General features: G+C 42.6%; 1 protein-coding gene across 1 annotated transcript in view; it reads right to left on the minus strand.

Moving 5' to 3' along the window:
- The window catches only part of LOC311095148 (uncharacterized protein), a 28,137-nt gene that overhangs the window by 6,471 nt on the left and 5,260 nt on the right, over positions 1-16,406 (minus strand). Inside the window, exon 3 of the mRNA XM_084133534.1 lies at positions 4,521-4,667. Coding sequence (XP_083989660.1) covers positions 4,521-4,667 — 147 coding nt within the window. The remainder of the gene's footprint in view (positions 1-4,520; positions 4,668-16,406) is intronic.

Here is a 16,406-nt window from a genome sequence, read left to right on the forward strand (position 1 = left end):
TACTGGGTGGTTGCCCTGCACGCTTAATAAACAAACTACAGCTAGTTCAAAACGCAGCAGCTCGAGTTCTTACCAGAACCAGGAAGTATGACCATATTAGCCCAGTTCTGTCAAAACTGCATTGGCTCCCTATTAAACATCGCATAAATTTTAAAATATTGCTGATTACTTACAAAGCACTAAATGGTTTAGCTCCACAGTACTTGAGCGAGCTCTTAACGCATTATAGTCCGTCACGTCTATTGCGATCTCAAAATTCTGGCCAGTTGATAATACCTAGAACATCAAAATCGACTGCTGGCGGTAGATCCTTTTCCTATTTAGCACCAAAACTCTGGAACAGTCTTCCTACCATTGTCCGGGAAGCAGACACACTCTGTCAGTTCAAAGCCAGATTAAAGACACATCTCTTTGACCTAGCATTCACATAATACATTATAGACTTCTATAATTTAATGTTAGGCTGCATAGATTAGGTCAGCCGGAACCGGGAACACTTCCCATAAATCCTGATGTACTCGTTACATCATAAGAAGAATGGCATCTACGCTAATTTTAGTGTCTGTGTTTATCCCGAGGTTTTCCTGCAGCCTGCCGGATCCAGGCTGTATCTAGATCTGACGAAGGACCTTCGCCTGGACCGATGACAACGCAGTGCTGAAGTGCCAACTAGTCTCTCCCTATGGAGGATCCCTCTACCACTCTACAGATAAGGCGTTGTCGGGAAATTTTGTTTCGCGTTCCTACCCCAAAGCAACAAAATAAAATAAAATTCTTTATCAAAATTTATAAGGAAAGACAAGTACTTTGTTTAGGCTTGGCTTGTAGGGAATTCCAAACCTGCATATTTTCAAATGCACATAACTATAGAACCCATTCTAAATGCGCATGTGAACGCCATCAGCGTTTCTCACAGGTTTGCGTTTAAAGTCTGTGTAGAGAGAATGGTGTCGTCTTAGCGGCCCCTAATTTAATAACAAATTATCGTTGCGACGGAAGCAAATCAATCAAAACTAACTTTAGATGGAAAATAACTTAACTCTGCTATAAAGCCAAAACAATATCTGTTACCTTAAATTATCCGCTTATCTCTGTAAAGCTGCTTTGAAACAATCTACGTTGTTAAAAGTAGGGGTGCACCGATCCGATATTAGGATCGGATATCGGCCGCGATACTGATAAAATAGCTGGATCGGGGATCGGAAAAAATAACAGATCCACGGGCCGATCCAGGTTTTTTTTTTTTTTTGTCGTCGCAGCAGAACCTACGTCATTCAGCTTCACGTGTGTCGCATGCTAGAAGCAACATGGAGCGAGCCAGAGGCCGTTTCTCAATACCAAGTACGCAAACTTCGGACTTGCGTCCGTCCTTGGTAGTTCGGACTTGCCAAGTTCGACTTTGGAGAACGAACTCCCGAGGACGAGAGGATGCGAGTCCGGTTATTCTGCAAATGGAACAGCAGCGCTCTTGATCGCGTCACTCAGCTCGCTCTGGCTACTCCGGTCATCTCTTTATGTATATTTTAGCCAACAATAAAACGAAGTATGTTATAAAACACCACTCTGCCTCTTTTCATTTAAAAAAAAAAAATTAAACATATTAATGGCCACATAAATGTGGTTCAGGCAAACGCGTACATTGATTATCTTTACTGCATATATTTATAACAACACGAAATATAAAACACAACCCTGCTTCTTTTTGTTTTCATTTTTAAAAATATGAAACATAATGATAATTAAAACTGACATTTAAATTTGCCATTGCTAATTAGGTGAGCATTCACAGGTCATGTTTGTGATGGTGGTGTGACACTGCACTACATTACAATGTTTGGTTATTATTATTTGTATGTGTGATCAAGTTGTTGTTCGACCAACTTTTTATTTTTTTATTCTCAGGTACAGCTGCTATGTTGCATTTTAAATTCCTGTTTGCAGGACTTTGCACTTTATATTTTTACATGTTTACAATTTTTGGAAACTGTCAGATTACTATTGTATGTTTGACCAATACACTGTTTTTTTGTTTCCACTGCTACATTTTTTTTTTTTTTACATTTATTTAAAGAAGTTTGATTATATTCTATTTTCGATTTGAATGCACAATTGTTTTTTAAATAAATAAGAATTCAACACATTACATACATCTGTTATTTTGTCTTAGTTATGTTTAGTTAGTAAAGTCTGGTGCCTTTAGTCTCTTCAAGGAAGGTATAAGGTGGAAGGTATACAGTTTATTATTAATTCAACTATAGTATCGGATCGGTATCGGGTATCGACAGATACACAAAGCCCAGGCATCGGTATCGGTATCGGGACTGAAAAAGTCGGATCGGTGCACCCCTAGTTAAAAGCGCTATATAAATGAAGATGACTTGACTTGACTTGACTAATGTTCAGAGTTGATCTGAAAATGCTGTTTGACACTATTGCTGAGATTCATACGCTGATTATTGATGTCTGTGTGTGCCTGAAAGAAAGATGATTTTAGAAGATTTTTTTTTTTATCAGAACAACTTTTAAAGGGACAATGTGAATTGATTGATTATCTTTATATACAGGCTTCCATGTAGTTCTGCCATCTTGAAAAACTATAATAGAAGAAAGGGACAAAAAGAACTAGGCCAACGCGTTTCCACAACGCGTTTTCTTTCAGAGCCAGCGTCATGTGACTGAAGTCAGCAGAAGCGGAGGAGCAGAGCTGTGAGAGGCGCTTGTCACGGCCCCGGCAAGTTTAAAAGGCTGCACTGCACGGTTATTTATAATGGAGGAGTCCATACATATGAGTCACAGGATAAGGAGTCCTCGTCGTCGAAAAAGTCCAAAATACACCGTAAAAGGAAACGTGACCGGAGATTACAAAAACAAGGGTTAATGTTGGGATAGCTAATGCAGGACAAAGCTTTCAAAAGTTGCCTGCTGTCTTCTCGACAGGTAAGTCAATGTTACGGTCTTAATTACAAGCTTATTTTCATTGCTTGAGTGTGTACTTTATTATAGACAGTAGAACATTTATAGTTAAAAGTTAAACAGGCTCTTTGATGAATAGCAGCTATTGAGTAAAGTAACGTTAGAGAAGGCGCTGATGATGATGATATCTAACAATGCACGTACTTCAAAAAATATAACGAGTAAAGAAGGCATTACTACTAATTACCATAGTTAATGTTTTTCACAGTCAGTAATTCATACTGTAACATTCTTTTTTTCGTTAATTCAAGTTTCAGTTTGTTTTAAATAACAAACCTGTTCACCCGAAGGAAAACTCGATGAAGTGCTATTATAAGACATCCTGTCATAGCTTTTTGGTACATAACGGCTACCGTAGATGCAACACGCATTTGGAAAAGTGAGGCGCTGGAGAGCATTATTCGTTTGAATGCAAAATACAATAGCCGCTTTCCGAGCGGAGGAACCTTTTCACAGTTCCTAGAACTATTGGCTAAAGTACCCGGATGTTCCTGCGGTGCGAACACGCCGACTAGGAACGATTTTAGTTCTAGGAACTCCATTTGTAGGAACTAATTTAGGTCCTACTTCAGAGTAGGGTCTAAACCAGCACTATAGGAACTATCTGTGACGTTAGTGTACGCTGATGACCGAACGCATGCGGAACACCAGCACCCGCCATTTTTAAAACAGCTAGAATGTAAACACACAGATTATAGCCTATATATTTACTCCAGAAACTAACTATACAAACATGGAAAACAGTGATAGATGGGTCTCTAAACCTTTATGCTGAAGAGAAAATCCAACGCAACTTTGAGGGGACCAAGCCAAACATGATTATGTGTATCTGCCCAGCTAGCAACACTGGACATCAACCACACGGCATAGGCTAATAACCTTTTTTTCATATACTGTCTACTTTCTATAACAGTTCTATCTAATAACATATTAAACAGTACTGTTAGACAGATCGCTAACTAATAAACACAGAGAATGCGAGCATTGTTTGCTCTGGCGTTCTCAGCGCCGCCAAAATAAAGGTCTGTCGCGCCATCAAAATAAAAGTCACCGTGCTTGCGTCACTCCCTTACCCCTCCTACCAGTTCCTATGGCCACTTGGCCAGTGCGAACGCAAACAGCAAAACCGAGTTTGGGGGAGAGTAGTTCTTAGAACTGTCTAGAAGTGGACAGTTCCTAGAACTAAGTTCCTGTAACTACTTGGTCGGAAAGCGGCTAATTTCACCACTAGATGGGAGAAATTCCTACACATTGTCCCTTTAAGAAATCCTTTGGATTATTTTGAAAAAGCTTGATCTTATACTGTACAGTAGAATCACAGTGATGCTGTAATCAACAATATAATCTAGCTCAGAGATTAGGCTATGAGATTTGTGATTCAGGTCAAATGATGATTATGTGAAAACAACACCATCAGATCACCTTTTCTCTTTGTTCATCTGCCTGTTATAACAGACATTTAAATATAGACAGACATTTAAAAAACTTTTTTTTTTTTTGGCATTCATTTGGCATTTCATCTCATGTTAGAACATCACTACTCAAACCTTTCCAGAAAGTGGTGGTGTGGTCTCTGGCTTCTGCCTCATGTATACTGTGTTCAGTACGAGCTTGTCCAAGTCCTGCTTCAGAGGCAAAGGTGCCATCTTCATAGACATTTATTGGTGTGTAAAAGTCGAGTAGTTCATCATCAGCTGAAAATAAAACAAATTAGCATAAATGCAGTGCATATAGACAGACATTTAAAAAACATTTTTTTTTATATTAATTTACTTCATCATATAGCTGCCATTTTTATGTTAGAGCATCATTAAGATAAAAACATATTTTTACTGAACCATGCAAGCTGTTAGTTCTGTATTTGGTGTGATTAAGTCTTAATGTAGGGTTTGTTTTGCCTTCTCAAAACTCTAAACAGAGCGGCTCTAGTTGTTCAAAAGGCTTTTAAAAATAAAAGCAAATGTGATATTGTGCATATTCGTAATCTGTTGAATCTGCTTGTGTTTCCTGTGCATGGAGATGTCAAGAAGTTGTGAAAAGTGGAGCTTTTCGGGTGTGGAGATATTCTCTGTCCAGCGGTGGGAGTGTGTAGTGGATCACCTTATGAAATAAATGTTTTTCCCCAATGCACGTTGGCCACAATTATTGGCACCCCTTGAAATTCTTACGAGTAACTTTTTTAAAAAGTATATTCCCATTTATTTCATATTTACGATTTGTTTTTAGCACACCAGGGTGACTAGAACATGAAATTGTCCAGCTATGACTTCATGTTTCACAGAAGAATAAATATAAGGAAACATATTAGGGTTGTTATGTTATAACCCTAACCCCTAACAAAGGCAAAATCCCCTTAATCATCACAATGAGTAAAACCACAGAATATAGTTCTGATGGGCAGCAAAAGATTGTTGAGCTTCATAAAATAAAAAGTATTTAGAGTGAATGCAATCTCTGATAATATTATAGTAAATTGTAAAATAAAAAAAATAAAAATATTACAACAATAAACAAAGTTATAGCCTAATTGCTGAACTGTAAACACATGAAATAATAATTTAACATTTAAAATGTATAGTAGCCTACCTGACCTGTATATACTCAGAGTCAGTAGCTATGCTTACATCCAAAAGTGCAAATTTAACTTATGCGCAAAATTGGAATATAGCATTGAGTCGAAGAGAACAAAATCTTCACTTCCTGATAAACTGGCACTAAATATCACTAAGAAAAGAAATGTTGTATATAAATGCATGCTGTTTGGGAACACACTCGGGCGTAAGACAGTTCTGGGAAGTAAGCCTAACTATACCGAACCACTTTGACGACACACTTGCTGTGCAACGAGATCGGTCCGCTGGTTAGTCCTGTTATGCTATCTCATCGCTCAAAGTCACATGGTTTATTTATGCCCATCAGGGAATTTATTCAGCAAATGTGTTATTACCGAATTAAAAAAAAAATATCGGACTCAAATTGAAGGCATACTATTTTTTTGCGCATTTTTAGAATTCATGTGCATCTTGACGTTTCCATTGAGCGTTTTTTATGCGATATTCTAAAATGCTCATAAAAATAGGTGGATGGAAACATACTGATTCATAGACCGTTTGCAAGCTATGGTGTCTGACATAATTCTATATTTTCAGCAAACAAGAATTATGAGTAGGCTATTTCTATGCTGGTGTCATTATTGCCCTGTGCATGGGGGACCAGCACAACAATTTCAGTAATTAAATTCAGTAATTAAAATGACATTGTTTTGGCAATGTTTTTGTTTTCGAAGCGCGCGCTGTACGCGGTAAACCAATCATAACAGACTGAGCTGTCTGGCCAAGCAGAGCAGAGTATATCGCGGAAAAGATTGATTAATTTGACGAGTTGTTTGAAAGGGGTCGCACACCGGACGAGAAGCGCAGCGCCACGTCTTTTAAATTCAAACACATTATTCTCTGTGAGTGTACACACACCGGCGGCGCCATGCGTCTGTCTGCGGCGCCCAGCAACGGCTCAGGACCTTGTTCAAAATCCTGCCGCGCCACAGAGCGCCATTTACATAGTTTTATATTAATTGTCTCAAATCGTTGTCAATGTATACTGACTTCACCCAGTGCTGCAATATACATTTAGTTTTACATTCATTCACAGAAATCAGCTGCTTGAATGAAAACGACATTCGGTTACTAACGTAACCTCGGTTCTCTCTAGAGAGGGAACGAGTGTTGCGTAAGTTTAGCTTGCGCTACGGGAAAACTCCTTTTCTCGAGAATACTGAAGCACAAAACGCATTTGCTGCAGCAGGCAGACATAGGCGAGACAGCTTGCGCACCTATTAAATCTTATCAAGGACTCACCATATAAACAATCAATTCTCAGTTCACTTTTGTCTGGTCTTGTTGTTCCCACCCAAACTACTCACCCGACTACCTACCTGTTACGATCCTATCTTTAATCCTCTTCAGTCTCCAGCCATCCTGTTTACATCCTTGTCTGCACCTACAAAGATAAGAACTGTTGTTCATCGATCAGTGTTTGCTACTTATCATTTAACTCAGTCACTCACCTGCTTGCATCCCTTATTTCCTGCTCTTACCTGGAATAAACAACCTTTGTGGAAGTTACCTTTGTATTGCACTCTTTTTTTTGCTAACAGAAGACCAGACCAACAATGCAATGTCACCGCTGGATCCATTTGCCGAATTGGTTTAAGCACTCCAACAATGATTGCAACTACCTGCCACCCACTGCAGGGCTCGCAAAATTTCAAAATCGCTGGTAGCCCTTCGGGCAGCAACTCTTCAGAAAAGACCATTTTTAATGTAGAAAATTGGTTAGGAGTCAAAACATGAATCAAAAACTTTTTCAAAACACAAATATCAACAATGAGAATCATCAATACAAATATGCATCTGGTTCGAACTGAACTGAAATGTGTGTGACCAGTGTGAACATGAATCAGTCTGTGTCGGTGGCTCAGCCTCCAATGAGGGTATGATCATAGTTTAGGGTCTAATGCTCACTATTAACTAGTTTCGTTAACATGCAGATGGCAGCGATTTATCATCACTGAGGTCCCGAATGTTAATCAAGTCATCTTCATTTATATAGAGCTTTTAACAATGTAGATTGTTCCAAAGCAGCTTTACATTGATAATAGGAAATTAAAGTTATAGTGATTGTTTAAGGTTTACAGCAGCTCTAGAATAAAGTTATTGTCCAGATAAAGTTAGTTTTGATTGATTCACTTCTGTTGCAACGATCATTAGTTATTAACTTAGGGGCCGCTAACACAACACCGTTTTAACAGAAAACTCTTAAGTTCTTCAAAAACGTGAACCCGTGAGAACGCTGATGGCGTGCACATGCGTATTGCGAGTTCAGTCTGTAGGTATGTGCATTTGATGTGCGCAGGTGTGTAGTCCTTCCCTACACATCAACCCTTACTAAAAACCTAACTACTTGTCTGGCCTTAAAATTTATAATACAGAATTTTTTGCGCTTCCACGTAGCCATGCAAACCGGAATTATCCCGACAGCGCTTTATCTGTACAGAGGTAAAGGGAAGGAGGCCTTCACAGGGGAGAGACTAGTTGACACTTCAGGACTGCGTTGTCGTCATTTCCAGGCGCTGGTCTTTCATCAGATCTGGATACAGCCTGGATCCGGCGGACAGTGGTAAACCTCGGGATAAACAGAGAGACTAATATTAGCGTAGACCCCATTCTTCTTATGATGTAACGAGTACATCAGGATTTATGGGAAGCGTTCCCGGTTCCGGCTGACCTAATCTATGCAGCCTAACATTGAATTATAGAAGTCTATAATGTGTTATGTTTATGCTAGGTCAAAGAGATGTGTTTTTAGTCTAGCTTTGAACTGACAGAGTGTGTCTGCTTCCCGGACAATGTTAGGAAGACTGTTCCAGAGTTTTGGTGCTAAATAGGAGAAGGATCTCCCGCCAGCAGTTGATTTTGATATTCTAGGTATTATCAACTGGGCCGGAATTTTGAGATCGCAATAGACGTGAAGGACTATAATGCGTTAAGAGCTCGCTCAAGCACTGCGGAGCTAAACCATTTAGTGCTTTGTACGTGATCAGCAATATTTTAAAATTGATGCGATGTTTAATAGGGAGCCAGTGCAGTGTTGACAGAACCGGGCTAATATGGTCATACTTCCTGGTTCTGGTAAGAACTCGAGCTGCTGCGTTTTGAACCAGCTGTAGTTTGTTTATTAAGCGTGCAGGGCAACCACCCAGTAGAGCATTACAATAATCTAGCCTTGAGGTCATGAACGCATGGACTAATTGTTATTGCACTAAGATCGAGTAACAGTAATAGAGAGACACAACCACGATCAGATGATAAGAGCAAATCATTTGTGACTCTAATGAGAGCTGTCTCAGGACTAGGGTACGGTCTAAATCCTCACAGATATCATTTCTTTCTAAAAAGAAACTTAGTTGTGAGGATACTGCCTTTTCTAGTATCTTTGACAGAAAAGGTAGATTCGAGATCGGCCTGTAATTGGCTAATTCTGTAGGATCAAGTTGCTTTTTTTAACAAACCGGCCTTGGGATCAAATCTTGGGATCTCAGAGATCTAAGCTCAGAAATATATTTTGGTGCCAGTCCATGTCGGGCTTTAAAAGTATTCAGAAGCACCTTGTACTTTATCCTAAATTGAACTGGTAGCCAGTGTAAAGTGGCCAGAATAGGGGATATATGATCCCTCTTTCTTGTGTTTGTCAGCAACCCTGCTGCCACATTTTGTACCCCCTGAAGACGTGACAGCGAAGACTGGTTTACACCCAGCAAAGCATTGCAGTTATCAAGATGTGAAGAAATAAAAGCATGGATTACTTCCTCAAGATCACTGTAAGATAAGAAAGATTTGAGTTTAGCAATATTTCAATTGAAAGAAACTATTCTTCACAACTGAATTGATTTGTCTGTCAAACTTTAACTCTGTGTCAAACATAAAACCCAAGTTTTTAACATAAGGGTGCACATTGGATGACAAAGGGCCTATACTACTAGGGCCAAATACTGTATAATAATTTCTGTCTTTTTCTCATTTAACTGAAGAAAGTTATTATTCGTCCATCATTTTACATCTTTTAGACATTCAAAAAATGATTTAACGCACATATAATTTCCAGACTTTATAGGTAAATACATCTGTGTGTCATCAGCATAAAAGTGATGTGAAATACTATGTTTTTAAAAAATAAAACCAAGAGGAAGTATATATAACGAAAATAACACTGGTCCCAGAATGTAACTTTGAGGGACCCCACAGGTGATAGAAGCTACTGATGGCGCAAAGTTTCCCATTTTAACAGAAAAGGTTCTAGAGGCAAACCAACTCAGAGGGCAGTTCCTTGGATGCCCATGTGCAGCCTCCGCCGAAGTCCATTAAAACCTGATAATGGACACCTCGAAGGGCATTAACCCGCTTATACCATGGTTACTTACGAAAGAAAGAAATATTTAATCAATTAATAATACTTTAATGTGTTTTAGAGTAAAAATCGTGAGGGTTTTTATTTATTAAGTCGAGCGCACTATTTAATATCTCCCGTATACAGGCGTTGCCAAGCAACGTGGCCACAGCGACCCGACAGCAGCAGTTGATCAGTGAGTTTGAGCCAGCGCAATCATTTAGAACTGTCATCAGGCAAATTGACGGGACGCCTTTCCTAGGTGTCCATTATCACTTTTTAACGGACACCCTGCAGCCAATCAGAATCGAGTATTCACCCAGTCCATGGTATAAGGAAAGGTATGGTATTTGGGGTAAAAGGCACAATGATTAACATGTGTCAGGATACAGACCAGGAGACAGAGGTAAGTGAATCCAAACACAGCTTTATTTAAGGTGACAAAAGTGCAAGGTGAGTATTCATTCAATTCAAGTGCAAATTCCGTGAAGATGAGTCGATGTGGGGCAAAAAGCAGGTAAGCACTTTCATTTCAGAGAAGTTGATGTCAAGCAATCACAGTTCAGTAATATTAGTCACTTCTCTTTCAGATGCGGTCGGCAGCAAGCAAGCTCGGATGAAACACTGGACACACGAAGTAACAGAGGATCTCAGGCAGCAAGGAATCGGACAGAATTTCTGAAGACGGTACAACAATGATATAGAGGTTAGTGTTTCAGGTAAGTATACATTACATCTTGGAGTCTTGATGCATCTGAGGCTAAGGAGACAACGGATTATGGTCTGTTCCTGTTGGAGACTGAACTGGGGCAATGGTGAGTGTTTTATAGAGCTTGATGAGGTTACTGATTGGGAACAGGTGCGGGTGATTAGTAATCCGGAGAGTGAGTGCAGGTGTGCCAAAGAGGATCCTGGGTAATGTAGAGCAGAAACAGACGGTAAACGTGACAACATGATAATAAACAGCTGCTGACTTTACCATTTGTTGACATGACATGGCTAGATTCAGATGTGAAATGTCATATTTAAATATATGATATTAATCATATAATATAATGAAATATATATTATTGTTACTACTGCAATTCTACTTTAAATATTTATGGGAACTCATTCAATGCTTTTAGAATGCTTACTTTTTAAAATAATTGTGTTTCTGTATTTTTTTTTTTAATTAAAATATTTTAATGACAGTATATTTATTTAAATGAATCAAAATATACAGAAAATAGTGCAAACTTTGCTTAAATTGTTATTGTTTTGAACAAGTATTAACTTAGACATTATTAAAAACATTATTTTAGCAAAAGTATTTGTATCAATACTGTCTTTTGCACAAAGTAAATGACCCCCCTCACCACCTCATACATTATAAGATTTTTAAACTAAATAAACCACTTTTATGATTTTTCACACAAAATCTGTTGCGCCATCAATGTTCAATAAAAATCATGCACTTTGGGGGGAGCGAAAACCTATTTTTTTCTTAAGGTGTTGTTGTGGGATGTGTCTTCAATGTGTTTAGTTTATGGCAGCTCAGTGTGTGTGTGTGTGTGTGTGTGTGAAGGAGAGTGAGTGAGTGCGCGTGTCCGAGGCGCGCCCCTCCCCCTGTCTGATCCCCGCGAAGCAGCGGAAGAGTGTGTGTGAGAGTGATACGGTGACCAGTGCATGTAGTTAGCTAGTCTATGTGCAGTGTATTTCAGTGCAGCCAGCAAAATAAAGCACCTAAACTCTTCGGCAAGACGGCCTCTTTGTTTTTATATGCTACCATCACACTAACAGCGTGAAGTTTAGGGAGTTAACCCCGGGAGGAGAACTTCCGGCCCTGGAGAAGACGGATCTCCCCTGTGTCTCCCAACCACGGGTAGGAAACAGAAACAGGAAAGGTTAACACTGGCGACCACGAAGGGACTTTCACGTTGTTAAAAAGGCTGGTGAGCATTGAAAATAAAAGGGCAATAAAAAGTAAAGCCGAGTAACTGTAATACCAGTGTAATAGCGGCGCGGCTAAGTTAATAACGTTACAACATGGCGGCCGCTCGCTATCCCTCTGATGTTTATGGACGAGAAACCAACTACTCAAACCCGTTCATGTCGCTAACCAATGTTGAGGACAACAGTCAAGGTACTGAGAAAGCTTATGAACGCAGGGCTGAGAGAAAACACGAACATTATAACCCATTCCTGTGTGATGAAAGTTGCACTAACACACTTGCTAATGGAGAAGATCTGTTCGCGCCGTTCGACAGCCCCGCCCATTTTTCGCCCACAAATCCCTTTTGCAGAGGCAACAGTCAAAGCCACGGCTCCGTGAGAAGGCCAGACATACACATTTTCACATATCCCGCTCCAGACACGCCATTTAAGGGGCACTATGAAGTCAGAAATCCCTTTGCCAATGCTGACATGGGAAGTTTTGTACAAAGCACACCAGCTATATCCAAACCTGAAGCAGGTACACTTCCCATGCCCTGTTCTTTTATTAATCCCGACATGACTGTAAAACATGGACATTTCCCATTGCGCCAGCCCTGTCCCTCATCTCCAACACGTAAGAGCCGCTCTGCGTCCCGTCAGCCTCCTCTGTCGGACAGTGATGAGGACTATAACCCCAAAGAGAGAGTCCCCACTCTACATCCCGGCCAGTACGACGGCAGCACACCGTGGAGAGAGTTTCTGCACAGGTCTGAGAGCTGTGCAGAGGCAAATCACTGGTCAGTCAAGACAATGGCCATTCAGCTGAAATTCTGCCTCACCGGCGCTGCAGGCGCCATCGTCAACAGAAACCCTCGTTCATCCAAATGGGACTACCGCCGCCTGCTGGAGGAACTCGAAACTGCTTATGGCCCTTCTTCAGATCATGCAGCGGCTGTAGCAGTAGAGCTGAGGCAAAGAGTGCGTAAATCTGGTGAGGCGCTTCATGTGTTCAGAGATGACATTTATGGAAAAGTGTCTATAGCTTATGGTGATTGGTCAGAGGCTGAGCTAGACGCTATAGCTGTTGAAGTTTTCACAAATGGCCTGGGTGATGCAGAGCTAGTTCAAAGACTGTTAGAAAAACGCCCAGCTACACTAGCCAAAGCTTACGAGATAGCCTACCGTCATGACACTACCAAGAGAGCTGCTTCCTATGTCACCAGCATCATGCAGCCAGGGGCCCGCAACCTCACTGAACGCAGGCCCCGGGCCGCTGTTGTCAGAGAAAGAGACAAAAATGATACTTTGACTACCACTACCTCTGCAGTTAGCCCATCACCCAATCACTTTGTCCCACGCACATCTGCAAAAACACTAAAGCAGCACAAGAACTTTAAAAAGGGTGACATTCGCTGCTATAACTGTAATGGTTGGGGTCACAAACAGAGCCAGTGCTCGTCCCCTCAAAGAAATACAAAGACTTTCCTTTCAAGCACTGCTAAAGAAAGCCCACTGACCAATGTGTTCCACCTTAAAAGCCAGAATCGTGAAATGAACATTCACATGCGCATATCTGAGCTGGAGGTATGTGCAGTCCTGGACAGTGGAGCGCAGAGGAGCGTGCTGCCCCTTCACCAATACAACGCCATTCACCAAGACGTGAGACCACCGCTTCAGTCATCCACCGTAGAGACTTTGCTCGGGGTGGGACCAGGAGACGTGCCAGTGCTCGGTGAGGCCAGAATACCGGTCAGTATCAACAACTGTCAAGTTGAAGTGGACTTCCTTGTAGCGGATATAGAGGGCAATGAGGTGCTGCTTGGCCATCCTTTCTTCACCCAAGCTGAGGCCCGCCTTGATTTCGGTAAGCACCGCATAATTCTGTTTGGAGAAGAAGTGCCCTACTTTCACCCAGAAACTGTTCCAAAGTCACACGCTGTAAGAGTAGCCAGAACTGTTGTGGTTGAAGCGGGACAAGAGTACCTAGTCAAGGGCAACGTGCACTTTTGCAGAGAAGCTCAGGGAGACATGATGCTTAGCCCCACAAAAGGCTTCGTTGAAAAGCACAAAGTACTCATTGCCAGAGCCCTAGTCAACGCACAGCCCACCAACATCGTTCCATTACGCCTCTTTAACCCTGGCAACAAGGCTGTGACTATTAAAGAAGGTGCCATTGCAGGCCTCCTCCAGCCAGCCGAAGCTCTGCCCTCGTCCAGTGTCCCCAGAGCGGCAGACTTTCCAGCCAGCCCCCCTGCAGTTCCACAGCACCTCCAGGAGCTCTATGCCCAGAGTTCCACTGACTTTAATGACAGTGAAAAACTTGAACTATCTAACCTGTTGTGTGCCTATGAAAGTGTCTTTTCCAGGGGACCTGGTGATCTGGGCCGGACCAGTCTTGTGCAGCATGACATCATAACCCGGCCGGGACCTCCGGTGAAGCAGCCTCCTCGTCGTATGGCTGGGGAAAAGCAGCGAAGCGCAGAACGGCAGATCAGTGAGGGCCTCCAGAGCGGCATCGCCACACGCAGCCACAGCAGTTGGGCCTCACCGATCGTTATGGTGCGTAAAAAGGATGGGACTTATCGCCTTTGTATCGACTACAGGGCGCTCAACAACCACACCATCACCGACGCGTACCCGCTTCCCCGCATCCAAGACACGCTGGACACTCTCGCCACCGCCAAATGGTTCAGCACTTTGGATCTTGCTTCAGGTTACTGGCAAGTTGAGCTAACACCAAGAGCCCGCCGCGCAGCCGCCTTTTGCACCCTTAATGGACTATTCGAATGGAACGTTATGCCGTTCGGCTTATGTAACGCCCCGGCGACGTTCCAACGCCTTATGGATCGCGTCCTTGCCGGCATGCAGTGGGAGACCTGCCTTGTCTACCTGGACGACATCATCGTGCTGGCCAAGGATGTGCCCGAGATGCTGCAGCGGCTGAGCCAAGTGTTCCAGAGACTTAAACAGGCAAATCTCAAACTGAAACCAGCCAAATGCTGCCTGTTCCGCCGCCAAGTTGTCTATCTAGGTCATATTGTGTCCGAGCACGGTGTGGCCACTGACCCCAATAAAGTCAACAAAGTCCAAGCTTGGCCCACTCCCACATCAGTCCAAGAGGTCAGACGTTTCATTGGCCTCGCCTCCTATTATCGCAGGTTTGTGAAAGACTTTGCCTCCATTGCCGAGCCATTACATAACCTGACAAAGAAGAATGCACACTTCCAGTGGCACACTGAACACCAAGCCTCCTTCGACACGCTCAAGCACCACCTCATCACAGCCCCTGTCTTAGGCTATCCACTGGACCATGGTGAAATGATCCTGGACACCGATGCCAGCGACACAGGTATCGGCGCTGTTCTGTCGCAAATGCAGGGTGGCAAAGTAGGGTGTTGGCGTACGGCAGCCGCAAACTAGCCAAAGCTGAACAGAACTATTGCACTACGAGACGGGAGCTTCTAGCCATTGTCGATATCACATCCCATTTTCGGCAATACCTACTTGGGAGGCCTTTCAAGGTACGAACCGACCACAGCAGCTTGTGCTGGCTCACGCGAATGAAAGAGCCGGAAGGTCAGTTAGCCCGGTGGCTTGAGAAGCTAGCAGAGTACGAGTTCGAAATCATCCATCGCCCAGGTCGCTTACACACAAATGCTGACAGTCTCTCCCGCAGGCCCTGCCGCCAGTCCTGTCCTTGTAATCTGCAGGACCCTTCCTCGCAGCGGAGAACCACAAGTCACCAAGCAATTCATTGTGATTTGGACTCTGAGACCAGCTCCCTATTGCTGAGTCCGGTGGGGGTAAGCACTGTCAATGTTACAACACAGACACTTTAAAACAAACAGAGATTATTTATGTGACAAACACAAATGAGACCAGACTGTTTCCTGGCTGGACTATGGAGGAGTTGCGCCAGGCTCAAGCTGCTGATACAGACATTGCACCAGTCAGAGCTTGGTTAGAGGTCAGTAGTGAGCGGCCCCCGTGGGTCACAGTCTCCCCATGCAGCCCAGCCACCAAAACGTACTGGAGTCAATGGAGAAGACTGTACTTCAGAGATGGGGTACTGGTCCGCCGCTTTTACTGTTTAGATGACACACAGTTCTATCCTCAAATTGTTCTTCCCCGCAAAATGCAACCTGATGTGATGCACCAAATGCATGAAGGGCCAATAGGTGGACATTTTGGTATTGAAAGGACTGTGGCGAGACTTCAAACCAGATACTACTGGTACCACATGAGAGAAGATGTGGCCCTCTGGTGCCGGACTTGTACAAACTGCGCATGCAGAGCCAGACCCCACAAGACTCCACAAGCACCCATGGGAACTGTCAGAGTTGGAGCCCCCATGGAGCGCATTGCACTGGACATTATGGGCCCACTCAATGAGACGGAACGTAAAAACAGTTATATACTTGTAATACAGGAGTATTTCACAAAATGGACTGAAGCATTCGCAATCCCTGACGAAAAGGCTGTGACAGTGGCAAACGTTGTTGCAACTGAATGGGTGTGTCGCTTTGGAATGCCTCACTCTCTGCACAGCGATCAAGGACGCAATTTTGAATCGG

This window comes from Abramis brama (genome assembly GCF_963993115.1).
Source record: "Abramis brama genome assembly, chromosome: 1".
Taxonomy (NCBI): domain Eukaryota; kingdom Metazoa; phylum Chordata; class Actinopteri; order Cypriniformes; family Leuciscidae; genus Abramis; species Abramis brama.